Below are 25,167 nucleotides of genomic sequence, written 5' to 3' on the forward strand. Positions count from 1 at the left end.
AGATGATGCGAGGGAATCGTTTCGTAAGAAGCTTCACAGCGAGCAATACTGATGAGACCCACCGGACCGTCAGCCTTTTTCAAGGGTCACGGGTGGCTCTGAGCAGCCCCTGGGTCCATTCACGCTGCTCAATCAACCGGCGAGGCTCGGCGGTTCGTGTGGAGCTGGAATTTACTCCAATATTAGTGTGTTTCATTTTTCTTCTGATTTGCAAAATTCTTGTTTAAAATAGCATCGGACAATTTCCCCACAACTGTAGATGTGTTGGTCAAGTTCTAACCTTTCCATGCATACAATTTTTTTTTACGAGGTCTCAATATCTAAGCCTGAAACGACCACTATGAAATGACATTGTTTCCGATAGTGACATTTTATTCATTTTTTTTGTCGCATATAATGTTACATCGATTTATGTATCATTTAATTATTGCTTCAAATAATGATGATGATCTTAGCAAGTCAATTAATCCAGTCACGCAATAGTTGTTGTAAAATTGTCTTGCGACAATTTCGAGAAACAAACTCGTTTTTGTTATTTGGGCATTATTAGTGCTTAAGGCAGTGGAGTCGCATGCAAGTTGATACATTCTTACTATTTCCGCCACTCTGAGTAACCCCCCTCCCCCCGTGTCTGTAATTGCCCCCCCCCCCTTCAGAAAACAAACAAACAAACTAACAAACACCGCATATTTATGTAAATTGGTACGTTTGTTTACATCAAATTAATCGTGTTTCGCCATTTTGTTTTGTTGCATAATGCCCCCCCCCTACATCACCGCTGCTTTTATGTAAACTTGTGGGTTTGTTTTTATTAGATCCATCGTTTTTCGCCATTTTGTTTATGTTTCATAGTGTTTTTGATCAAACTAGTTACTTATTTATGTAATATTTATGTATTTAATATTTTGGATATATTTTTTTTATCGAAACAAATAAATTATCTGCCGATGTGATTATTTTATTTTTAATTATTTTTCCTAGACAAATGCAGGTAATAGTCTCTTTTTGTAAGTTGTGGCTCTGAAAAGAGCCGTTTGGTTTGGTTGATTGTCCCGGGTGGGAAATGACTACTTCTTTGGCTTGGTGGTCTTCTTCGGCTTTGCTGCTTTGGTGGCCTTCTTTGCATTTGGCTTTGGACTCTTTGCGGCTTTGCTGGGCTTGGCGACTTTCTTTGCTGGCTTGGCTGCTGTTTTCTTGGCTGCAACTTTCTTGGTGGGTGTCTTCTTGACGATTTTCTTTGGAGTCTTCTTCTTGGTTATCTTGGTTTTCTTGGCCTTCTCCTTCTTGGCTGCGGCTTTCTCTGCTTTCTTGGCTTTCAGCTCTGCTTTCTTTGCTTGCTCCTTCTCTTTCTTGGCCTTGGCTCGTTCTTTGACCTTCTCCGCCTGTTCCTTGGCCTTGTCCTTTGCTGGGTCCAATTTGAATGAACCGGAAGCTCCCTTGCCCTTGGTCTGGATAAGAACTCCCTTCTGCACACCGGTATTGAGGGCTTTTCGGATGAAAACGGCCTGCCTGTCCATGTCGACTTGGAATGTGTCCTTGATGTACTTTCTGATGGCTTGACTGGACGAACCGTTTTTCTCCTTCAGTGCCACGATAGCGGCAACCACCATCTTGATTGCTGGAGGGTGGGCCCGAACGGTTGCAGACTTTTTCACGGTAGCCATGATGATAGAGAGAGATGATGCGAGGGAATCGTTTCGTAAGAAGCTTCACAGCGAGCAATACTGATGAGACCCACCGGACCGTCAGCCTTTTTCAAGGGTCACGGGTGGCTCTGAGCAGCCCCTGGGTCCATTCACGCTGCTCAATCAACCGGCGAGGCTCGGCGGTTCGTGTGGAGCTGGAATTTACTCCAATATTAGTGTGTTTCATTTTTCTTCTGATTTGCAAAATTCTTGTTTAAAATAGCATCGGACAATTTCCCCACAACTGTAGATGTGTTGGTCAAGTTCTAACCTTTCCATGCATACAATTTTTTTTTACGAGGTCTCAATATCTAAGCCTGAAACGACCACTATGAAATGACATTGTTTCCGATAGTGACATTTTATTCATTTTTTTTGTCGCATATAATGTTACATCGATTTATGTATCATTTAATTATTGCTTCAAATAATGATGATGATCTTAGCAAGTCAATTAATCCAGTCACGCAATAGTTGTTGTAAAATTGTCTTGCGACAATTTCGAGAAACAAACTCGTTTTTGTTATTTGGGCATTATTAGTGCTTAAGGCAGTGGAGTCGCATGCAAGTTGATACATTCTTACTATTTCCGCCACTCTGAGTAACCCCCCTCCCCCCGTGTCTGTAATTGCCCCCCCCCCCCCTTCAGAAAACAAACAAACAAACTAACAAACACCGCATATTTATGTAAATTGGTACGTTTGTTTACATCAAATTAATCGTGTTTCGCCATTTTGTTTTGTTGCATAATGCCCCCCCCCTACATCACCGCTGCTTTTATGTAAACTTGTGGGTTTGTTTTTATTAGATCCATCGTTTTTCGCCATTTTGTTTATGTTTCATAGTGTTTTTGATCAAACTAGTTACTTATTTATGTAATATTTATGTATTTAATATTTTGGATATATTTTTTTTATCGAAACAAATAAATTATCTGCCGATGTGATTATTTTATTTTTAATTATTTTTCCTAGACAAATGCAGGTAATAGTCTCTTTTTGTAAGTTGTGGCTCTGAAAAGAGCCGTTTGGTTTGGTTGATTGTCCCGGGTGGGAAATGACTACTTCTTTGGCTTGGTGGTCTTCTTCGGCTTTGCTGCTTTGGTGGCCTTCTTTGCATTTGGCTTTGGACTCTTTGCGGCTTTGCTGGGCTTGGCGACTTTCTTTGCTGGCTTGGCTGCTGTTTTCTTGGCTGCAACTTTCTTGGTGGGTGTCTTCTTGACGATTTTCTTTGGAGTCTTCTTCTTGGTTATCTTGGTTTTCTTGGCCTTCTCCTTCTTGGCTGCGGCTTTCTCTGCTTTCTTGGCTTTCAGCTCTGCTTTCTTTGCTTGCTCCTTCTCTTTCTTGGCCTTGGCTCGTTCTTTGACCTTCTCCGCCTGTTCCTTGGCCTTGTCCTTTGCTGGGTCCAATTTGAATGAACCGGAAGCTCCCTTGCCCTTGGTCTGGATAAGAACTCCCTTCTGCACACCGGTATTGAGGGCTTTTCGGATGAAAACGGCCTGCCTGTCCATGTCGACTTGGAATGTGTCCTTGATGTACTTTCTGATGGCTTGACTGGACGAACCGTTTTTCTCCTTCAGTGCCACGATAGCGGCAACCACCATCTTGATTGCTGGAGGGTGGGCCCGAACGGTTGCAGACTTTTTCACGGTAGCCATGATGATAGAGAGAGATGATGCGAGGGAATCGTTTCGTAAGAAGCTTCACAGCGAGCAATACTGATGAGACCCACCGGACCGTCAGCCTTTTTCAAGGGTCACGGGTGGCTCTGAGCAGCCCCTGGGTCCATTCACGCTGCTCAATCAACCGGCGAGGCTCGGCGGTTCGTGTGGAGCTGGAATTTACTCCAATATTAGTGTGTTTCATTTTTCTTCTGATTTGCAAAATTCTTGTTTAAAATAGCATCGGACAATTTCCCCACAACTGTAGATGTGTTGGTCAAGTTCTAACCTTTCCATGCATACAATTTTTTTTTACGAGGTCTCAATATCTAAGCCTGAAACGACCACTATGAAATGACATTGTTTCCGATAGTGACATTTTATTCATTTTTTTTGTCGCATATAATGTTACATCGATTTATGTATCATATAATTATTGCTTCAAATAATGATGATGATCTTAGCAAGTCAATTAATCCAGTCACGCAATAGTTGTTGTAAAATTGTCTTGCGACAATTTCGAGAAACAAACTCGTTTTTGTTATTTGGGCATTATTAGTGCTTAAGGCAGTGGAGTCGCATGCAAGTTGATACATTCTTACTATTTCCGCCACTCTGAGTAACCCCCCTCCCCCCGTGTCTGTAATTGCCCCCCCCCCCCTTCAGAAAACAAACAAACAAACTAACAAACACCGCATATTTATATAAATTGGTACGTTTGTTTACATCAAATTAATCGTGTTTCGCCATTTTGTTTTGTTGCATAATGCCCCCCCCCTACATCACCGCTGCTTTTATGTAAACTTGTGGGTTTGTTTTTATTAGATCCATCGTTTTTCGCCATTTTGTTTATGTTTCATAGTGTTTTTGATCAAACTAGTTACTTATTTATGTAATATTTATGTATTTAATATTTTGGATATATTTTTTTTATCGAAACAAATAAATTATCTGCCGATGTGATTATTTTATTTTTAATTATTTTTCCTAGACAAATGCAGGTAATAGTCTCTTTTTGTAAGTTGTGGCTCTGAAAAGAGCCGTTTGGTTTGGTTGATTGTCCCGGGTGGGAACTGACTACTTCTTTGGCTTGGTGGTCTTCTTCGGCTTTGCTGCTTTGGTGGCCTTCTTTGCATTTGGCTTTGGACTCTTTGCGGCTTTGCTGGGCTTGGCGACTTTCTTTGCTGGCTTGGCTGCTGTTTTCTTGGCTGCAACTTTCTTGGTGGGTGTCTTCTTGACGATTTTCTTTGGAGTCTTCTTCTTGGTTATCTTGGTTTTCTTGGCCTTCTCCTTCTTGGCTGCGGCTTTCTCTGCTTTCTTGGCTTTCAGCTCTGCTTTCTTTGCTTGCTCCTTCTCTTTCTTGGCCTTGGCTCGTTCTTTGACCTTCTCCGCCTGTTCCTTGGCCTTGTCCTTTGCTGGGTCCAATTTGAATGAACCGGAAGCTCCCTTGCCCTTGGTCTGGATAAGAACTCCCTTCTGCACACCGGTATTGAGGGCTTTTCGGATGAAAACGGCCTGCCTGTCCATGTCGACTTGGAATGTGTCCTTGATGTACTTTCTGATGGGTTTGTTTTTATTAGATCCATCGTTTTTCGCCATTTTGTTTATGTTTCATAGTGTTTTTGATCAAACTAGTTACTTATTTATGTAATATTTATGTATTTAATATTTTGGATATATTTTTTTTATCGAAACAAATAAATTATCTGCCGATGTGATTATTTTATTTTTAATTATTTTTCCTAGACAAATGCAGGTAATAGTCTCTTTTTGTAAGTTGTGGCTCTGAAAAGAGCCGTTTGGTTTGGTTGATTGTCCCGGGTGGGAACTGACTACTTCTTTGGCTTGGTGGTCTTCTTCGGCTTTGCTGCTTTGGTGGCCTTCTTTGCATTTGGCTTTGGACTCTTTGCGGCTTTGCTGGGCTTGGCGACTTTCTTTGCTGGCTTGGCTGCTGTTTTCTTGGCTGCAACTTTCTTGGTGGGTGTCTTCTTGACGATTTTCTTTGGAGTCTTCTTCTTGGTTATCTTGGTTTTCTTGGCCTTCTCCTTCTTGGCTGCGGCTTTCTCTGCTTTCTTGGCTTTCAGCTCTGCTTTCTTTGCTTGCTCCTTCTCTTTCTTGGCCTTGGCTCGTTCTTTGACCTTCTCCGCCTGTTCCTTGGCCTTGTCCTTTGCTGGGTCCAATTTGAATGAACCGGAAGCTCCCTTGCCCTTGGTCTGGATAAGAACTCCCTTCTGCACACCGGTATTGAGGGCTTTTCGGATGAAAACGGCCTGCCTGTCCATGTCGACTTGGAATGTGTCCTTGATGTACTTTCTGATGGCTTGACTGGACGAACCGTTTTTCTCCTTCAGTGCCACGATAGCGGCAACCACCATCTTGATTGCTGGAGGGTGGGCCCGAACGGTTGCAGACTTTTTCACGGTAGCCATGATGATAGAGAGAGATGATGCGAGGGAATCGTTTCGTAAGAAGCTTCACAGCGAGCAATACTGATGAGACCCACCGGACCGTCAGCCTTTTTCAAGGGTCACGGGTGGCTCTGAGCAGCCCCTGGGTCCATTCACGCTGCTCAATCAACCGGCGAGGCTCGGCGGTTCGTGTGGAGCTGGAATTTACTCCAATATTAGTGTGTTTCATTTTTCTTCTGATTTGCAAAATTCTTGTTTAAAATAGCATCGGACAATTTCCCCACAACTGTAGATGTGTTGGTCAAGTTCTAACCTTTCCATGCATACAATTTTTTTTTACGAGGTCTCAATATCTAAGCCTGAAACGACCACTATGAAATGACATTGTTTCCGATAGTGACATTTTATTCATTTTTTTTGTCGCATATAATGTTACATCGATTTATGTATCATTTAATTATTGCTTCAAATAATGATGATGATCTTAGCAAGTCAATTAATCCAGTCACGCAATAGTTGTTGTAAAATTGTCTTGCGACAATTTCGAGAAACAAACTCGTTTTTGTTATTTGGGCATTATTAGTGCTTAAGGCAGTGGAGTCGCATGCAAGTTGATACATTCTTACTATTTCCGCCACTCTGAGTAACCCCCCTCCCCCCGTGTCTGTAATTGCCCCCCCCCCTTCAGAAAACAAACAAACAAACTAACAAACACCGCATATTTATGTAAATTGGTACGTTTGTTTACATCAAATTAATCGTGTTTCGCCATTTTGTTTTGTTGCATACTGCCCCCCCCCCCCCCTACATCACCGCTGCTTTTATGTAAACTTGTGGGTTTGTTTTTATTAGATCCATCGTTTTTCGCCATTTTGTTTATGTTTCATAGTGTTTTTGATCAAACTAGTTACTTATTTATGTAATATTTATGTATTTAATATTTTGGATATATTTTTTTTATCGAAACAAATAAATTATCTGCCGATGTGATTATTTTATTTTTAATTATTTTTCCTAGACAAATGCAGGTAATAGTCTCTTTTTGTAAGTTGTGGCTCTGAAAAGAGCCGTTTGGTTTGGTTGATTGTCCCGGGTGGGAACTGACTACTTCTTTGGCTTGGTGGTCTTCTTCGGCTTTGCTGCTTTGGTGGCCTTCTTTGCATTTGGCTTTGGACTCTTTGCGGCTTTGCTGGGCTTGGCGACTTTCTTTGCTGGCTTGGCTGCTGTTTTCTTGGCTGCAACTTTCTTGGTGGGTGTCTTCTTGACGATTTTCTTTGGAGTCTTCTTCTTGGTTATCTTGGTTTTCTTGGCCTTCTCCTTCTTGGCTGCGGCTTTCTCTGCTTTCTTGGCTTTCAGCTCTGCTTTCTTTGCTTGCTCCTTCTCTTTCTTGGCCTTGGCTCGTTCTTTGACCTTCTCCGCCTGTTCCTTGGCCTTGTCCTTTGCTGGGTCCAATTTGAATGAACCGGAAGCTCCCTTGCCCTTGGTCTGGATAAGAACTCCCTTCTGCACACCGGTATTGAGGGCTTTTCGGATGAAAACGGCCTGCCTGTCCATGTCGACTTGGAATGTGTCCTTGATGTACTTTCTGATGGCTTGACTGGACGAACCGTTTTTCTCCTTCAGTGCCACGATAGCGGCAACCACCATCTTGATTGCTGGAGGGTGGGCCCGAACGGTTGCAGACTTTTTCACGGTAGCCATGATGATAGAGAGAGATGATGCGAGGGAATCGTTTCGTAAGAAGCTTCACAGCGAGCAATACTGATGAGACCCACCGGACCGTCAGCCTTTTTCAAGGGTCACGGGTGGCTCTGAGCAGCCCCTGGGTCCATTCACGCTGCTCAATCAACCGGCGAGGCTCGGCGGTTCGTGTGGAGCTGGAATTTACTCCAATATTAGTGTGTTTCATTTTTCTTCTGATTTGCAAAATTCTTGTTTAAAATAGCATCGGACAATTTCCCCACAACTGTAGATGTGTTGGTCAAGTTCTAACCTTTCCATGCATACAATTTTTTTTTACGAGGTCTCAATATCTAAGCCTGAAACGACCACTATGAAATGACATTGTTTCCGATAGTGACATTTTATTCATTTTTTTTGTCGCATATAATGTTACATCGATTTATGTATCATTTAATTATTGCTTCAAATAATGATGATGATCTTAGCAAGTCAATTAATCCAGTCACGCAATAGTTGTTGTAAAATTGTCTTGCGACAATTTCGAGAAACAAACTCGTTTTTGTTATTTGGGCATTATTAGTGCTTAAGGCAGTGGAGTCGCATGCAAGTTGATACATTCTTACTATTTCCGCCACTCTGAGTAACCCCCCTCCCCCCGTGTCTGTAATTGCCCCCCCTTCAGAAAACAAACAAACAAACTAACAAACACCGCATATTTATGTAAATTGGTACGTTTGTTTACATCAAATTAATCGTGTTTCGCCATTTTGTTTTGTTGCATAATGCCCCCCCCCTACATCACCGCTGCTTTTATGTAAACTTGTGGGTTTGTTTTTATTAGATCCATCGTTTTTCGCCATTTTGTTTATGTTTCATAGTGTTTTTGATCAAACTAGTTACTTATTTATGTAATATTTATGTATTTAATATTTTGGATATATTTTTTTTATCGAAACAAATAAATTATCTGCCGATGTGATTATTTTATTTTTAATTATTTTTCCTAGACAAATGCAGGTAATAGTCTCTTTTTGTAAGTTGTGGCTCTGAAAAGAGCCGTTTGGTTTGGTTGATTGTCCCGGGTGGGAAATGACTACTTCTTTGGCTTGGTGGTCTTCTTCGGCTTTGCTGCTTTGGTGGCCTTCTTTGCATTTGGCTTTGGACTCTTTGCGGCTTTGCTGGGCTTGGCGACTTTCTTTGCTGGCTTGGCTGCAACTTTCTTGGTGGGTGTCTTCTTGACGATTTTCTTTGGAGTCTTCTTCTTGGTTATCTTGGTTTTCTTGGCCTTCTTCTTCTTGGCTGCGGCTTTCTCTGCTTTCTTGGCTTTCAGCTCTGCTTTCTTTGCTTGCTCCTTCTCTTTCTTGGCCTTGGCTCGTTCTTTGACCTTCTCCGCCTGTTCCTTGGCCTTGTCCTTTGCTGGGTCCAATTTGAATGAACCGGAAGCTCCCTTGCCCTTGGTCTGGATAAGAACTCCCTTCTGCACACCGGTATTGAGGGCTTTTCGGATGAAAACGGCCTGCCTGTCCATGTCGACTTGGAATGTGTCCTTGATGTACTTTCTGATGGCTTGACTGGACGAACCGTTTTTCTCCTTCAGTGCCACGATAGCGGCAACCACCATCTTGATTGCTGGAGGGTGGGCCCGAACAGTTGCAGACTTTTTCACGGTAGCCATGATGATAGAGAGAGATGATGCGAGGGAATCGTTTCGTAAGAAGCTTTACAGCGAGCAATACTGATGAGACCCACCGGACCGTCAGCCTTTTTCAAGGGTCACGGGTGGCTCTGAGCAGCCCCTGGGTCCATTCACGCTGCTCAATCAACCGGCGAGGCTCGGCGGTTCGTGTGGAGCTGGAATTTACTCCAATATTAGTGTGTTTCATTTTTCTTCTGATTTGCAAAATTCTTGTTTAAAATAGCATCGGACAATTTCCCCACAACTGTAGATGTGTTGGTCAAGTTCTAACCTTTCCATGCATACAATTTTTTTTTACGAGGTCTCAATATCTAAGCCTGAAACGACCACTATGAAATTACATTGTTTCCGATAGTGACATTTTATTCATTTTTTTTGTCGCATATAATGTTACATCGATTTATGTATCATTTAATTATTGCTTCAAATAATGATGATGATCTTAGCAAGTCAATTAATCCAGTCACGCAATAGTTGTTGTAAAATTGTCTTGCGACAATTTCGAGAAACAAACTCGTTTTTGTTATTTGGGCATTATTAGTGCTTAAGGCAGTGGAGTCGCATGCAAGTTGATACATTCTTACTATTTCCGCCACTCTGAGTAACCCCCCTGCCCCCGTGTCTGTAATTGCCCCCCCTTCAGAAAACAAACAAACAAACTAACAAACACCGCATATTTATGTAAATTGGTACGTTTGTTTACATCAAATTAATCGTGTTTCGCCATTTTGTTTTGTTGCATAATGCCCCCCCCCCTACATCACCGCTGCTTTTATGTAAACTTGTGGGTTTGTTTTTATTAGATCCATCGTTTTTCGCCATTTTGTTTATGTTTCATAGTGTTTTTGATCAAACTAGTTACTTATTTATGTAATATTTATGTATTTAATATTTTGGATATATTTTTTTTATCGAAACAAATAAATTATCTGCCGATGTGATTATTTTATTTTTAATTATTTTTCCTAGACAAATGCAGGTAATAGTCTCTTTTTGTAAGTTGTGGCTCTGAAAAGAGCCGTTTGGTTTGGTTGATTGTCCCGGGTGGGAAATGACTACTTCTTTGGCTTGGTGGTCTTCTTCGGCTTTGCTGCTTTGGTGGCCTTCTTTGCATTTGGCTTTGGACTCTTTGCGGCTTTGCTGGGCTTGGCGACTTTCTTTGCTGGCTTGGCTGCTGTTTTCTTGGCTCTTTGCGGCTTTGCTGGGCTTGGCGACTTTCTTTGCTGGCTTGGCTGCAACTTTCTTGGTGGGTGTCTTCTTGACGATTTTCTTTGGAGTCTTCTTCTTGGTTATCTTGGTTTTCTTGGCCTTCTCCTTCTTGGCTGCGGCTTTCTCTGCTTTCTTGGCTTTCAGCTCTGCTTTCTTTGCTTGCTCCTTCTCTTTCTTGGCCTTGGCTCGTTCTTTGACCTTCTCCGCCTGTTCCTTGGCCTTGTCCTTTGCTGGGTCCAATTTGAATGAACCGGAAGCTCCCTTGCCCTTGGTCTGGATAAGAACTCCCTTCTGCACACCGGTATTGAGGGCTTTTCGGATGAAAACGGCCTGCCTGTCCATGTCGACTTGGAATGTGTCCTTGATGTACTTTCTGATGGCTTGACTGGACGAACCGTTTTTCTCCTTCAGTGCCACGATAGCGGCAACCACCATCTTGATTGCTGGAGGGTGGGCCCGAACAGTTGCAGACTTTTTCACGGTAGCCATGATGATATTAGATCCATCGTTTTTCGCCATTTTGTTTATGTTTCATAGTGTTTTTGATCAAACTAGTTACTTATTTATGTAATATTTATGTATTTAATATTTTGGATATATTTTTTTTATCGAAACAAATAAATTATCTGCCGATGTGATTATTTTATTTTTAATTATTTTTCCTAGACAAATGCAGGTAATAGTCTCTTTTTGTAAGTTGTGGCTCTGAAAAGAGCCGTTTGGTTTGGTTGATTGTCCCGGGTGGGAAATGACTACTTCTTTGGCTTGGTGGTCTTCTTCGGCTTTGCTGCTTTGGTGGCCTTCTTTGCATTTGGCTTTGGACTCTTTGCGGCTTTGCTGGGCTTGGCGACTTTCTTTGCTGGCTTGGCTGCTGTTTTCTTGGCTCTTTGCGGCTTTGCTGGGCTTGGCGACTTTCTTTGCTGGCTTGGCTGCAACTTTCTTGGTGGGTGTCTTCTTGACGATTTTCTTTGGAGTCTTCTTCTTGGTTATCTTGGTTTTCTTGGCCTTCTCCTTCTTGGCTGCGGCTTTCTCTGCTTTCTTGGCTTTCAGCTCTGCTTTCTTTGCTTGCTCCTTCTCTTTCTTGGCCTTGGCTCGTTCTTTGACCTTCTCCGCCTGTTCCTTGGCCTTGTCCTTTGCTGGGTCCAATTTGAATGAACCGGAAGCTCCCTTGCCCTTGGTCTGGATAAGAACTCCCTTCTGCACACCGGTATTGAGGGCTTTTCGGATGAAAACGGCCTGCCTGTCCATGTCGACTTGGAATGTGTCCTTGATGTACTTTCTGATGGCTTGACTGGACGAACCGTTTTTCTCCTTCAGTGCCACGATAGCGGCAACCACCATCTTGATTGCTGGAGGGTGGGCCCGAACAGTTGCAGACTTTTTCACGGTAGCCATGATGATAGAGAGAGATGATGCGAGGGAATCGTTTCGTAAGAAGCTTTACAGCGAGCAATACTGATGAGACCCACCGGACCGTCAGCCTTTTTCAAGGGTCACGGGTGGCTCTGAGCAGCCCCTGGGTCCATTCACGCTGCTCAATCAACCGGCGAGGCTCGGCGGTTCGTGTGGAGCTGGAATTTACTCCAATATTAGTGTGTTTCATTTTTCTTCTGATTTGCAAAATTCTTGTTTAAAATAGCATCGGACAATTTCCCCACAACTGTAGATGTGTTGGTCAAGTTCTAACCTTTCCATGCATACAATTTTTTTTTACGAGGTCTCAATATCTAAGCCTGAAACGACCACTATGAAATGACATTGTTTCCGATAGTGACATTTTATTCATTTTTTTTGTCGCATATAATGTTACATCGATTTATGTATCATTTAATTATTGCTTCAAATAATGATGATGATCTTAGCAAGTCAATTAATCCAGTCACGCAATAGTTGTTGTAAAATTGTCTTGCGACAATTTCGAGAAACAAACTCGTTTTTGTTATTTGGGCATTATTAGTGCTTAAGGCAGTGGAGTCGCATGCAAGTTGATACATTCTTACTATTTCCGCCACTCTGAGTAACCCCCCTCCCCCCGTGTCTGTAATTGCCCCCCCCCCCCCTTCAGAAAACAAACAAACAAACTAACAAACACCGCATATTTATGTAAATTGGTACGTTTGTTTACATCAAATTAATCGTGTTTCGCCATTTTGTTTTGTTGCATAATGCCCCCCCCCCCTACATCACCGCTGCTTTTATGTAAACTTGTGGGTTTGTTTTTATTAGATCCATCGTTTTTCGCCATTTTGTTTATGTTTCATAGTGTTTTTGATCAAACTAGTTACTTATTTATGTAATATTTATGTATTTAATATTTTGGATATATTTTTTTTATCGAAACAAATAAATTATCTGCCGATGTGATTATTTTATTTTTAATTATTTTTCCTAGACAAATGCAGGTAATAGTCTCTTTTTGTAAGTTGTGGCTCTGAAAAGAGCCGTTTGGTTTGGTTGATTGTCCCGGGTGGGAAATGACTACTTCTTTGGCTTGGTGGTCTTCTTCGGCTTTGCTGCTTTGGTGGCCTTCTTTGCATTTGGCTTTGGACTCTTTGCGGCTTTGCTGGGCTTGGCGACTTTCTTTGCTGGCTTGGCTGCTGTTTTCTTGGCTGCAACTTTCTTGGTGGGTGTCTTCTTGACGATTTTCTTTGGAGTCTTCTTCTTGGTTATCTTGGTTTTCTTGGCCTTCTCCTTCTTGGCTGCGGCTTTCTCTGCTTTCTTGGCTTTCAGCTCTGCTTTCTTTGCTTGCTCCTTCTCTTTCTTGGCCTTGGCTCGTTCTTTGACCTTCTCCGCCTGTTCCTTGGCCTTGTCCTTTGCTGGGTCCAATTTGAATGAACCGGAAGCTCCCTTGCCCTTGGTCTGGATAAGAACTCCCTTCTGCACACCGGTATTGAGGGCTTTTCGGATGAAAACGGCCTGCCTGTCCATGTCGACTTGGAATGTGTCCTTGATGTACTTTCTGATGGCTTGACTGGACGAACCGTTTTTCTCCTTCAGTGCCACGATAGCGGCAACCACCATCTTGATTGCTGGAGGGTGGGCCCGAACAGTTGCAGACTTTTTCACGGTAGCCATGATGATAGAGAGAGATGATGCGAGGGAATCGTTTCGTAAGAAGCTTTACAGCGAGCAATACTGATGAGACCCACCGGACCGTCAGCCTTTTTCAAGGGTCACGGGTGGCTCTGAGCAGCCCCTGGGTCCATTCACGCTGCTCAATCAACCGGCGAGGCTCGGCGGTTCGTGTGGAGCTGGAATTTACTCCAATATTAGTGTGTTTCATTTTTCTTCTGATTTGCAAAATTCTTGTTTAAAATAGCATCGGACAATTTCCCCACAACTGTAGATGTGTTGGTCAAGTTCTAACCTTTCCATGCATACAATTTTTTTTTACGAGGTCTCAATATCTAAGCCTGAAACGACCACTATGAAATGACATTGTTTCCGATAGTGACATTTTATTCATTTTTTTTGTCGCATATAATGTTACATCGATTTATGTATCATTTAATTATTGCTTCAAATAATGATGATGATCTTAGCAAGTCAATTAATCCAGTCACGCAATAGTTGTTGTAAAATTGTCTTGCGACAATTTCGAGAAACAAACTCGTTTTTGTTATTTGGGCATTATTAGTGCTTAAGGCAGTGGAGTCGCATGCAAGTTGATACATTCTTACTATTTCCGCCACTCTGAGTAACCCCCCTCCCCCCGTGTCTGTAATTGCCCCCCCCCTTCAGAAAACAAACAAACAAACTAACAAACACCGCATATTTATGTAAATTGGTACGTTTGTTTACATCAAATTAATCGTGTTTCGCCATTTTGTTTTGTTGCATAATGCCCCCCCCTACATCACCGCTGCTTTTATGTAAACTTGTGGGTTTGTTTTTATTAGATCCATCGTTTTTCGCCATTTTGTTTATGTTTCATAGTGTTTTTGATCAAACTAGTTACTTATTTATGTAATATTTATGTATTTAATATTTTGGATATATTTTTTTTATCGAAACAAATAAATTATCTGCCGATGTGATTATTTTATTTTTAATTATTTTTCCTAGACAAATGCAGGTAATAGTCTCTTTTTGTAAGTTGTGGCTCTGAAAAGAGCCGTTTGGTTTGGTTGATTGTCCCGGGTGGGAAATGACTACTTCTTTGGCTTGGTGGTCTTCTACGGCTTTGCTGCTTTGGTGGCCTTCTTTGCATTTGGCTTTGGACTCTTTGCGGCTTTGCTGGGCTTGGCGACTTTCTTTGCTGGCTTGGCTGCTGTTTTCTTGGCTGCAACTTTCTTGGTGGGTGTCTTCTTGACGATTTTCTTTGGAGTCTTCTTCTTGGTTATCTTGGTTTTCTTGGCCTTCTCCTTCTTGGCTGCGGCTTTCTCTGCTTTCTTGGCTTTCAGCTCTGCTTTCTTTGCTTGCTCCTTCTCTTTCTTGGCCTTGGCTCGTTCTTTGACCTTCTCCGCCTGTTCCTTGGCCTTGTCCTTTGCTGGGTCCAATTTGAATGAACCGGAAGCTCCCTTGCCCTTGGTCTGGATAAGAACTCCCTTCTGCACACCGGTATTGAGGGCTTTTCGGATGAAAACGGCCTGCCTGTCCATGTCGACTTGGAATGTGTCCTTGATGTACTTTCTGATGGCTTGACTGGACGAACCGTTTTTCTCCTTCAGTGCCACGATAGCGGCAACCACCATCTTGATTGCTGGAGGGTGGGCCCGAACAGTTGCAGACTTTTTCACGGTAGCCATGATGATAGAGAGAGATGATGCGAGGGAATCGTTTCGTAAGAAGCTTTACAGCGAGCAATACTGATGAGACCCACCGGACCGTCAGCCTTTTTCAAGGGTCACGGGTGGCTCTGAGCAGCCCCTGGGTCCATTCACGCTGCTCAATCAACCGGCGAGGCTCGGCGGTTCGTGTGGAGCTGGAATTTACTCCAATATTAGTGTGTTTCATTTTTCTTCTGATTTGCAAAATTCTTGTTTAAAATAGCATCGGACAATTTCCCCACAACTGTAGATGTGTTGGTCAAGTTCTAACCTTTCCATGCATACAATTTGTTTTTACGAGGTCTCAATATCTAAGCCTGAAACGACCACTATGAAATGACATTGTTTCCGATAGTGACATTTTATTCATTTTTTTTGTCGCATATAATGTTACATCGATTTATGTATCATTTAATTATTGCTTCAAATAATGATGATGATCTTAGCAAGTCAATTAATCCAGTCACGCAATAGTTGTTGTAAAATTGTCTTGCGACAATTTCGAGAAACAAACTCGTTTTTGTTATTTGGGCATTATTAGTGCTTAAGGCAGTGGAGTCGCATGCAAGTTGATACATTCTTACTATTTCCGCCACTCTGAGTAACCCCCCTCCCCCCGTGTCTGTAATTGCCCCCCCTTCAGAAAACAAACAAACAAACTAACAAACACCGCATATTTATGTAAATTGGTACGTTTGTTTACATCAAATTAATCGTGTTTCGCCATTTTGTTTTGTTGCATAATGCCCCCCCCCCCTACATCACCGCTGCTTTTATGTAAACTTGTGGGTTTGTTTTTATTAGATCCATCGTTTTTCGCCATTTTGTTTATGTTTCATAGTGTTTTTGATCAAACTAGTTACTTATTTATGTAATATTTATGTATTTAATATTTTGGATATATTTTTTTTATCGAAACAAATAAATTATCTGCCGATGTGATTATTTTATTTTTAATTATTTTTCCTAGACAAATGCAGGTAATAGTCTCTTTTTGTAAGTTGTGGCTCTGAAAAGAGCCGTTTGGTTTGGTTGATTGTCCCGGGTGGGAAATGACTACTTCTTTGGCTTGGTGGTCTTCTTCGGCTTTGCTGCTTTGGTGGCCTTCTTTGCATTTGGCTTTGGACTCTTTGCGGCTTTGCTGGGCTTGGCGACTTTCTTTGCTGGCTTGGCTGCTGTTTTCTTGGCTGCAACTTTCTTGGTGGGTGTCTTCTTGACGATTTTCTTTGGAGTCTTCTTCTTGGTTATCTTGGTTTTCTTGGCCTTCTCCTTCTTGGCTGCGGCTTTCTCTGCTTTCTTGGCTTTCAGCTCTGCTTTCTTTGCTTGCTCCTTCTCTTTCTTGGCCTTGGCTCGTTCTTTGACCTTCTCCGCCTGTTCCTTGGCCTTGTCCTTTGCTGGGTCCAATTTGAATGAACCGGAAGCTCCCTTGCCCTTGGTCTGGATAAGAACTCCCTTCTGCACACCGGTATTGAGGGCTTTTCGGATGAAAACGGCCTGCCTGTCCATGTCGACTTGGAATGTGTCCTTGATGTACTTTCTGATGGCTTGACTGGACGAACCGTTTTTCTCCTTCAGTGCCACGATAGCGGCAACCACCATCTTGATTGCTGGAGGGTGGGCCCGAACAGTTGCAGACTTTTTCACGGTAGCCATGATGATAGAGAGAGATGATGCGAGGGAATCGTTTCGTAAGAAGCTTTACAGCGAGCAATACTGATGAGACCCACCGGACCGTCAGCCTTTTTCAAGGGTCACGGGTGGCTCTGAGCAGCCCCTGGGTCCATTCACGCTGCTCAATCAACCGGCGAGGCTCGGCGGTTCGTGTGGAGCTGGAATTTACTCCAATATTAGTGTGTTTCATTTTTCTTCTGATTTGCAAAATTCTTGTTTAAAATAGCATCGGACAATTTCCCCACAACTGTAGATGTGTTGGTCAAGTTCTAACCTTTCCATGCATACAATTTGTTTTTACGAGGTCTCAATATCTAAGCCTGAAACGACCACTATGAAATGACATTGTTTCCGATAGTGACATTTTATTCATTTTTTTTGTCGCATATAATGTTACATCGATTTATGTATCATTTAATTATTGCTTCAAATAATGATGATGATCTTAGCAAGTCAATTAATCCAGTCACGCAATAGTTGTTGTAAAATTGTCTTGCGACAATTTCGAGAAACAAACTCGTTTTTGTTATTTGGGCATTATTAGTGCTTAAGGCAGTGGAGTCGCATGCAAGTTGATACATTCTTACTATTTCCGCCACTCTGAGTAACCCCCCTCCCCCCGTGTCTGTAATTGCCCCCCCTTCAGAAAACAAACAAACAAACTAACAAACACCGCATATTTATGTAAATTGGTACGTTTGTTTACATCAAATTAATCGTGTTTCGCCATTTTGTTTTGTTGCATAATGCCCCCCCCCCCTACATCACCGCTGCTTTTATGTAAACTTGTGGGTTTGTTTTTATTAGATCCATCGTTTTTCGCCATTTTGTTTATGTTTCATAGTGTTTTTGATCAAACTAGTTACTTATTTATGTAATATTTATGTATTTAATATTTTGGATATATTTTTTTTATCGAAACAAATAAATTATCTGCCGATGTGATTATTTTATTTTTAATTATTTTTCCTAGACAAATGCAGGTAATAGTCTCTTTTTGTAAGTTGTGGCTCTGAAAAGAGCCGTTTGGTTTGGTTGATTGTCCCGGGTGGGAAATGACTACTTCTTTGGCTTGGTGGTCTTCTTCGGCTTTGCTGCTTTGGTGGCCTTCTTTGCATTTGGCTTTGGACTCTTTGCGGCTTTGCTGGGCTTGGCGACTTTCTTTGCTGGCTTGGCTGCTGTTTTCTTGGCTGCAACTTTCTTGGTGGGTGTCTTCTTGACGATTTTCTTTGGAGTCTTCTTCTTGGTTATCTTGGTTTTCTTGGCCTTCTCCTTCTTGGCTGCGGCTTTCTCTGCTTTCTTGGCTTTCAGCTCTGCTTTCTTTGCTTGCTCCTTCTCTTTCTTGGCCTTGGCTCGTTCTTTGACCTTCTCCGCCTGTTCCTTGGCCTTGTCCTTTGCTGGGTCCAATTTGAATGAACCGGAAGCTCCCTTGCCCTTGGTCTGGATAAGAACTCCCTTCTGCACACCGATCGACGACTACGATTGTTGACACTCATCAATCAACCAATGTACCTACGCTTGTAAAATAGGGCCTTTTTGTCGGGCATTGTTTACCGAAAATACATCAGTTTGGAGCTCAGAAAACCCAGTACGAATTAATTTACTAAATTTCAACAATCTATCAAAATTATGGCGTTCGAGATGATGAATTAAAGAAAAAGTTGTGGGTTTACAATTTATTATAATGAGGGACTGCGAACGACTATCGATAGTTAAAGTGTGTGCTCAGACCGTGTACCAATCTCGGGCTACTGCTGAGCCGAGTGTGGTAGCCGTGGCCGCTAATTCGTTCTTCATTTTCCTATCCTAAAAACGTGCGCTGCGGCAGGAAAACAACAGTAAGTACCGAGTAGAAAATTGTATTTTTTGACGACGTTTTTTAATTTACATCAACAAAAAGGAACTACAAGCATTATGAATGTATATTGAGTAGGGTGGGGAAAGCTTTAGGTGTATCGTAGGAGGTCCTGTCTTCGAGGTGTCCCTAAAATCTTGGCAAATCTTTTACCTCTCTGTGCGCGATGTAAACAGTCCCAAGAAAAAAATTGTATGGTTTTATTTGCCAAGCAAAGAGTCTCCTCTCCCTTGACCAAAAGTTAGAAACACGTAAGGCTCCACTGGTTATTTGCACTTGTAAATGCAAAAAGTTTGGTATTTTAGGCATTTCTACAAAGTTCAAAAACTTATTTGCCCACCGAAAAAGTTTGGAAAAGTTTCCGTATCACGCCACCAACTTTTCATTCGATATGAAATAATATAGTATCTAATTTACCTGAATGAGATATCTCTTTTTGTAAAAATTAGTGAAAAAGTGGTGGCGCCATACGGAAAGTTATCCAAAAGTTTCATCAAACACTATTTCAATGCACAATTCATGATGAACAAAATCATGTGACTGAATGTTTTGCTGAGCATTCTGGAATAAAAATACCGAGTCTTAAATAAGCCATGTGCCTTATATCATTTTCTAATTTTTTTGGAGAGTTTTATTTTTTAACCCTCATATCAATATTATTATTAATATTAAAATTTAAACATCAGCTTGTTGATTCAATTATCACTGTTTATTTATACGCTTTATTGTAAATATTAAGAGAAAAAGAAATAATAGTAATCGGATTTGGAAGCCAGTAATTATTCACACATTTTATAAAAAAGAAATTAAAAAATTTATTTTTTGCAAGTTACCATGGTAATTTTTAAAATTTAATAAAAACATACTTTGAATAAAATGAAGGCAACTAATGGCTATAGAGTCATACACAGAGTCTCAAAGAACACTTGTAGTCACTACAGATGTTTCTTCCATGTATGGCTTCACCGGGAAACCATACTTTCTTGTTTGCCGTGAAAACAGGAAAAACTCAAAACAAATGGGGGCCAGTTGAAGTCATCGAAGATCGGTGTGTGGTGTGAACATTTCAATGTCCATCAAGTTGTAAATATGTTTGCATACTTCATATTAACAAATGAAGATAATTAGGGCATCGGTTGATATATGGCATCATTATTTTTTTCCCAATTCAAAGAAAAAGGCATACTAGCGTGAAAACTGGTAAGCGGAGGATACAGTACACAGGAAACTACAGTTCTGGCTGGCTAACGGTCGTAAAACTTTCACCCATCAACGCTGGTTTGAAAAACGTATAGCGTTAAGGGGGCCCTAAATATGAGACCCCTACAAGGCTCACAGAGCAGGGTAGCCTTATATTATAGTTTCTAGGAAGTACACAAGTACACCCTATAGTCGATGTACTCTCTGTATGGTACCCGCCTTGCGCACCTAGATAGTTTAGAAGTGGCGGTTTGCTGGTCGCGGTCTGCAGTGCTCTTGCGATCGATGGTTTATGCTCACTCGTCAAAGCTACTGTCATTGGAAGTTTAAGAAGGACTAGTGTACATACATTGGTAACGGTAGCATTAATGTGAAGAAAGAGAAAAGTGTGAAACAGTAAGATATTATTTACCACATAGCGGGTGTGTTGTTAAATATGGGGCGCCGTTTGTCCATTAATTGTTTGACAATTTTAAGGCATGTTTTTACCATGGTTTACAGCAATTAGATGTAAACCATAAAAACTGTTGCCACATCCTGTTATGGTTTACATACCAGTAAAGTATTTGTTGTGTCTAAGTTTATGGTTTACAAACCATGAACATACAAAAAACATTTACAAATCGTGGTTCATAAACCAAGAAAATTTACGCATCTTAAAAACATGGTTTATAAACCATAGAAAATGAAGCATCAAATTCATGGTTTAGAAATCATGGTTTACAAACCAAGAAAATTGAGACATCTAAAAACATGGTTTATAAACCATGAAAATTTAAGATAAAAATCGTGGTTTACAAATCATGGTTTATAAACCATAACAAATGAACCATAAAATCATGGTTTGTGACAATGGTTTGTAAACCATGAAAATCGAGACTTCTTAAAAAACATGGTTTATAAACCATGAAAATTGAGACTTCTTAAAAAACATGGTTTATAAACCATGAAAATTTACACATCTCAAAAACGTTGTTTGTAAACCATAAAAAAAAGTGCACTTACAAATCATGGTTTACAAACCATAAAAATGTGCACTCACAAATCATGGTTTACAAACCATAAAAAATGTGCACTACAGAAATCATGGTTTATAACCCATAAAAACGTGCACTCAAAAATCATGGTTTATAAACCATAAAAACGTGCACTCACAAATCATGGTTTACAAACCATAAAAAATGTGCACTCACAAATCATGGTTTATAAACCATAAAAACGTGCACTCACAAATCATGGTTTATAAACCATAAAAACGTGCACTCACAAATCATGGTTTACAAACCATAAAAAAACTCCACTCACAAACCATGGTTTATAAACCATAAAAACGTGCACTCACAAATCATGGTTTACAAACCATAAAAAATGTGCACTCACAAATCATGGTTTATAAACCATAAAAACGTGCACTCACAAATCATGGTTTACAAACCATAAAAACGTGCACTCACAAATCATGGTTTACAAACCATAAAAAATGTGCACTCACAAATCATGGTTTATAAACCATAAAAACGTGCACTCACAAATCATGGTTTACAAACCATAAAAACGTGCACTCACAAATCATGGTTTACAAACCATAAAAAAACTCCACTCACAAACCATGGTTTATAAACCATGAAAACGTGCACTCACAAATCATGGTTTACAAACCATTAAAAAAATGTGCACTCACACAAATCATGGTTTACAAACCATAGAAAAGCTGCGTACACAAATCATGGTTTACAAACCATAAAATTCTATTACGATCGTCTCTAAAACCTCCTTCCCAACTCTGATCGGTTCCCATTTCACCCCCATTTCCCCCCATGCCACGTGCGAGCCAGCAATAGCAATTCACCGTGTGTGTCAATGCTGTGATCAATGCACCGTGTGTGTAATGCTGATGCAATAATTATGGTGGCCCTGAAGGGACATCGCATATCGTAAACGTGTGCGCATACGTATGCAATGTCGTGAAACAATTCGCAAATATGTGCGCACACGAATGCAATGTCGTGAAACAATTCGCGAATATGTGCGCACACGTATGCAATATCGTGAAACAATTCGCAAATATGTGCGCACACGTATGCAATGTCGTGAAACAATTCGCGAATATGTGCGCACACGTCTGTGAATATTATTTGCGATGTCGTGAATTTTTTTGCATACCATGTTGCATACCTTTGAATAAAATATCTAATAATCTGGGGGGTTTCTTTCCAACAGTGAGATAAGCGGTAGTCATTGCAGCAGTAGTCTTTGTTGTGAGGCAAGCGAGGCGGGTGGTCTTCCTTGGCCTGGTGCCAAGTTCCTGGGTATACACATGCTTTACAGAGGGAGCCTGCTGTAGCGCCACAGTACTCCCTAGTTCGGTAACAAATTATCCACAACTATGACATCATCCTAATGGTATGCAACATGGTATGCAATAAAATTCACGACATTGCAAAACAAATCGCATTCGTGTGCGCACATATTCACGATTTGGTTCACGAGATTGCATACGTGTGCGCACATATTTGCGATTTGTTTCACGACATTGCATTCGTGTGCGCACATATTCGCGAATTGTTTCACGACATTGCATACGTATGCGCACACGTTTACGATATGCGATGTCCCTTCAGGGCCACCATAATTATTGCATCAGCATTACACACACGGTGCATTGATCACAGCATTTACACACACGGGGAATTGCATATTGCTGGCTCGCATGTGGCATGGGGGGAAATGGGGGTGAAATGGGAACCGATCAGAGTTGGGAAGGAGGTTTTAGAGACGATCGTAATAGAATTTTATGGTTTGTAAACCATGATTTGTGTACGCAACTTTTTTATGGTTTGTAAACCATGATTTGTGAGTGCACGTTTTTATGGTTTATTAACCATGATTTTTGAGTGCACGTTTTTATGGTTTATAAACCATGATTTCTGAGTGCACATTTTTTATGGTTTGTAAACCATGATTTGTGAGTGCACGTTTTTATGGTTTATAAACCATGATTTCTGAGTGCACATTTTTTATGGTTTGTAAACCATGATTTGTGAGTGCACGTTTTTTATGGTTTGTAAACCCTTGATTTGTGAGTGCACGTTTTTATGGTTTATAAACCATGATTTTTGAGTGCACATTTTTTATGGTTTGTAAACCATGATTTGTGAGTGCACGTTTTTATGGTTTATAAACCATGATTTTTGAGTGCACATTTTTTATGGTTTGTAAACCATGATTTGTGAGTGCACGTTTTTATGGTTTATAAACCATGATTTTTGAGTGCACGTTTTTATGGTTTATAAACCATGATTTCTGTAGTGCACATTTTTTATGGTTTGTAAACCATGATTTGTAAGTGCACTTTTTTTATGGTTTACAAACAACGTTTTTGAGATGTGTAAATTTTCATGGTTTATAAACCATGTTTTTTAAGAAGTCTCAATTTTCATGGTTTATAAACCATGTTTTTTAAGAAGTCTCGATTTTCATGGTTTATAAACCATTGTCACAAACCATGATTTTATGGTTCATTTGTTATGGTTTATAAACCATGATTTGTAAACCACGATTTTTATCTTAAATTTTCATGGTTTGTAAACCATGTTTTTAGATGTCTCAATTTTCATGGTTTGTAAACCATGATTTGTAAACCATGAATTTGATGCTTTATTTTTTATGGTTTATAAACCATGTTTTTAAGATGCGTAAATTTTCTTGGTTTATGAACCACGATTTGTAAATGTTTTTTGTATGTTCATGGTTTGTAAACCATAAACTTAGACACAACAAATACTTTACTGGTATGTAAACCATAACAGGATGTGGCAACAGTTTTTATGGTTTACATCTAATTGCTGTAAACCATGGTAAAAACATGCCTTAAAATTGTCAAACAATTAATGGACAAACGGCGCCCCATAGTTAAAGCGTTCTAATATAAATACCCGGTTAGCTACACACACCACTGCATGCACCACACTATTGTTACGTACATGCGCAATAAAGTTTTACTCGGGGATTCCCCATTTTGTCCGTGCTTATGTGTGCGCATCAGCCATAAATAACCACCACACCTACCGAAATTCCCCGACCTTCGCAATCGACGATGTGCAATTGTAAAAACTCGCAAAAGGAACTGCGTCAGAATTGTTCTGCACTTCCGTCACGTAACTGACAAGGCAAGTATACCTTTGGTTGGTTCTTAGTTCTTGGAACAGCTCGAATCGATTAATATTTATTTAATTAAGATAAAATTATAATTTATTAATGGGTTTCGAATTTTGGTTACACTATGTTTACACACAGCCAGCCCAGGCCTGGCCAGGGGCCTACCTTTTGTTTGAAGATTATTTTTGGGGGGCCATGACATGAATCTTATTCACTGTGAATGAAGATGTATCATGTATGTAATTGTAAATATAATTTACCTGTAGGCCTACTACTGTAGTCATAGTGTAGAACAGAAGTTTCATCCCAGCTTCATTAAATTAGTGCTACCACCATCGTCCTACAGGGTCAAACATTTTGAACCTCTGAAATGCTTTACGTTCATGGCGTTGTTAAAATGGTCATTGATAGATATTTATTTTCTGGTCTTAAAGCCATTGGACACTTTCGGTAAACAGTATTGTCCAAAGGCCCACACCCGTGCATCACAACATTTATATAAAATAACAAACCTGTGAAAATTTACAATCGGTCATCGGATTCGGGAGAAAATAACGGGAAAACCCACCCTTGTTTCCGCACGTTTCGCCGTGTCATGACATGTGTTTATTATAATCCGTAATTCTCGTTGTCGAGAATTGATAATTGTTTTAATGATTTCTCAAAAAGTAAAGCATTTTATGGAATAATATTTCAAGAGAAGTCTTGTACAATTACCTTCCGTAAACCCTGTAAGTTATTTGTAAATCCTTAACTTTTAATTTGTTTTCTGTTCCGAAGGTGTATAATGGCTTTAATCAAGCAATAACGAACAGTTTTCTTTGAAGGCAATTTATCCACTTAAAATTACTAAGGGAATCAATGTGTGGTGAAGAGGTTTTTAACTAGTGGTTAAATCCCAACGAGGCGTGGTTCTTGATAATTTTACCGAGACGAAGTCGAGGTAATTATAAAGAACCAGGCCTCGACAGGTTTCAACCACTAGTTGAAAACCGATTCAACACACTTTGATTCCCATTCATAAATACCTTTCGGTCAAAAAACATCAAGACTTTTGGTCAAAAAGCAAAATAATTGCAAAAACTTTAATTATTCAATGATTTCTTTCAACACAACACCCCCCCAGCTATGAAATGGTAAAGCCCTCCGCCGCCATTGGGTAAACAACTCCTT

General features: G+C 40.5%; 9 protein-coding genes across 10 annotated transcripts in view; 1 reads left to right on the forward strand and 8 right to left on the reverse strand.

Moving 5' to 3' along the window:
* Positions 1–1,067: 1,067 nt before the first annotated feature.
* LOC139941907 (uncharacterized) lies at positions 1,068–1,664 on the reverse strand. Its single transcript, XM_071938553.1, has one exon. The coding sequence runs from the start codon at positions 1,662–1,664 to the stop codon at positions 1,068–1,070; it is 597 nt and encodes a 198-aa protein (XP_071794654.1).
* Positions 1,665–2,745: 1,081 nt separating this feature from the next.
* On the reverse strand, positions 2,746–3,342 carry LOC139941908 (uncharacterized). Its single transcript, XM_071938554.1, has one exon. It carries the CDS (start codon positions 3,340–3,342, stop codon positions 2,746–2,748), a length of 597 nt encoding a protein of 198 aa, XP_071794655.1.
* A 1,835-nt stretch (positions 3,343–5,177) lies between these two features.
* LOC139941909 (uncharacterized) lies at positions 5,178–5,774 on the reverse strand. Its single transcript, XM_071938555.1, has one exon. The coding sequence runs from the start codon at positions 5,772–5,774 to the stop codon at positions 5,178–5,180; it is 597 nt and encodes a 198-aa protein (XP_071794656.1).
* Positions 5,775–6,857: 1,083 nt separating this feature from the next.
* LOC139941910 (uncharacterized) lies at positions 6,858–7,454 on the reverse strand. The gene has a single exon (XM_071938556.1). The coding sequence runs from the start codon at positions 7,452–7,454 to the stop codon at positions 6,858–6,860; it is 597 nt and encodes a 198-aa protein (XP_071794657.1).
* Positions 7,455–8,529: 1,075 nt separating this feature from the next.
* LOC139941911 (uncharacterized) lies at positions 8,530–9,111 on the reverse strand. Its single transcript, XM_071938557.1, has one exon. It carries the CDS (start codon positions 9,109–9,111, stop codon positions 8,530–8,532), a length of 582 nt encoding a protein of 193 aa, XP_071794658.1.
* A 3,708-nt stretch (positions 9,112–12,819) lies between these two features.
* On the reverse strand, positions 12,820–13,416 carry LOC139941912 (uncharacterized). The gene has a single exon (XM_071938558.1). The coding sequence runs from the start codon at positions 13,414–13,416 to the stop codon at positions 12,820–12,822; it is 597 nt and encodes a 198-aa protein (XP_071794659.1).
* Positions 13,417–14,516: 1,100 nt separating this feature from the next.
* On the reverse strand, positions 14,517–15,089 carry LOC139941913 (uncharacterized). The gene has a single exon (XM_071938559.1). It carries the CDS (start codon positions 15,087–15,089, stop codon positions 14,517–14,519), a length of 573 nt encoding a protein of 190 aa, XP_071794660.1.
* Positions 15,090–16,166: 1,077 nt separating this feature from the next.
* Positions 16,167–16,763, reverse strand: LOC139941914 (uncharacterized). Its single transcript, XM_071938560.1, has one exon. It carries the CDS (start codon positions 16,761–16,763, stop codon positions 16,167–16,169), a length of 597 nt encoding a protein of 198 aa, XP_071794661.1.
* Positions 16,764–18,595: 1,832 nt separating this feature from the next.
* LOC139942165 (protein mono-ADP-ribosyltransferase PARP12-like) overlaps positions 18,596–25,167 on the forward strand; it is a 38,148-nt gene continuing 31,576 nt past the window's right edge. Inside the window, exon 1 of one of the 2 annotated variants that reach the window (XM_071938903.1) lies at positions 18,596–18,619. The gene's annotated coding sequence lies outside the window, so the exon portion shown is untranslated. Of the gene's footprint in view, positions 18,620–23,769; positions 24,006–25,167 lie in introns of those variants that run through there. The other variant, XM_071938902.1, reaches the window with a different exon arrangement.

This window comes from Asterias amurensis, chromosome 9, assembly GCF_032118995.1.
Source record: "Asterias amurensis chromosome 9, ASM3211899v1".
NCBI classification, from domain to species: Eukaryota; Metazoa; Echinodermata; class Asteroidea; order Forcipulatida; family Asteriidae; genus Asterias; species Asterias amurensis.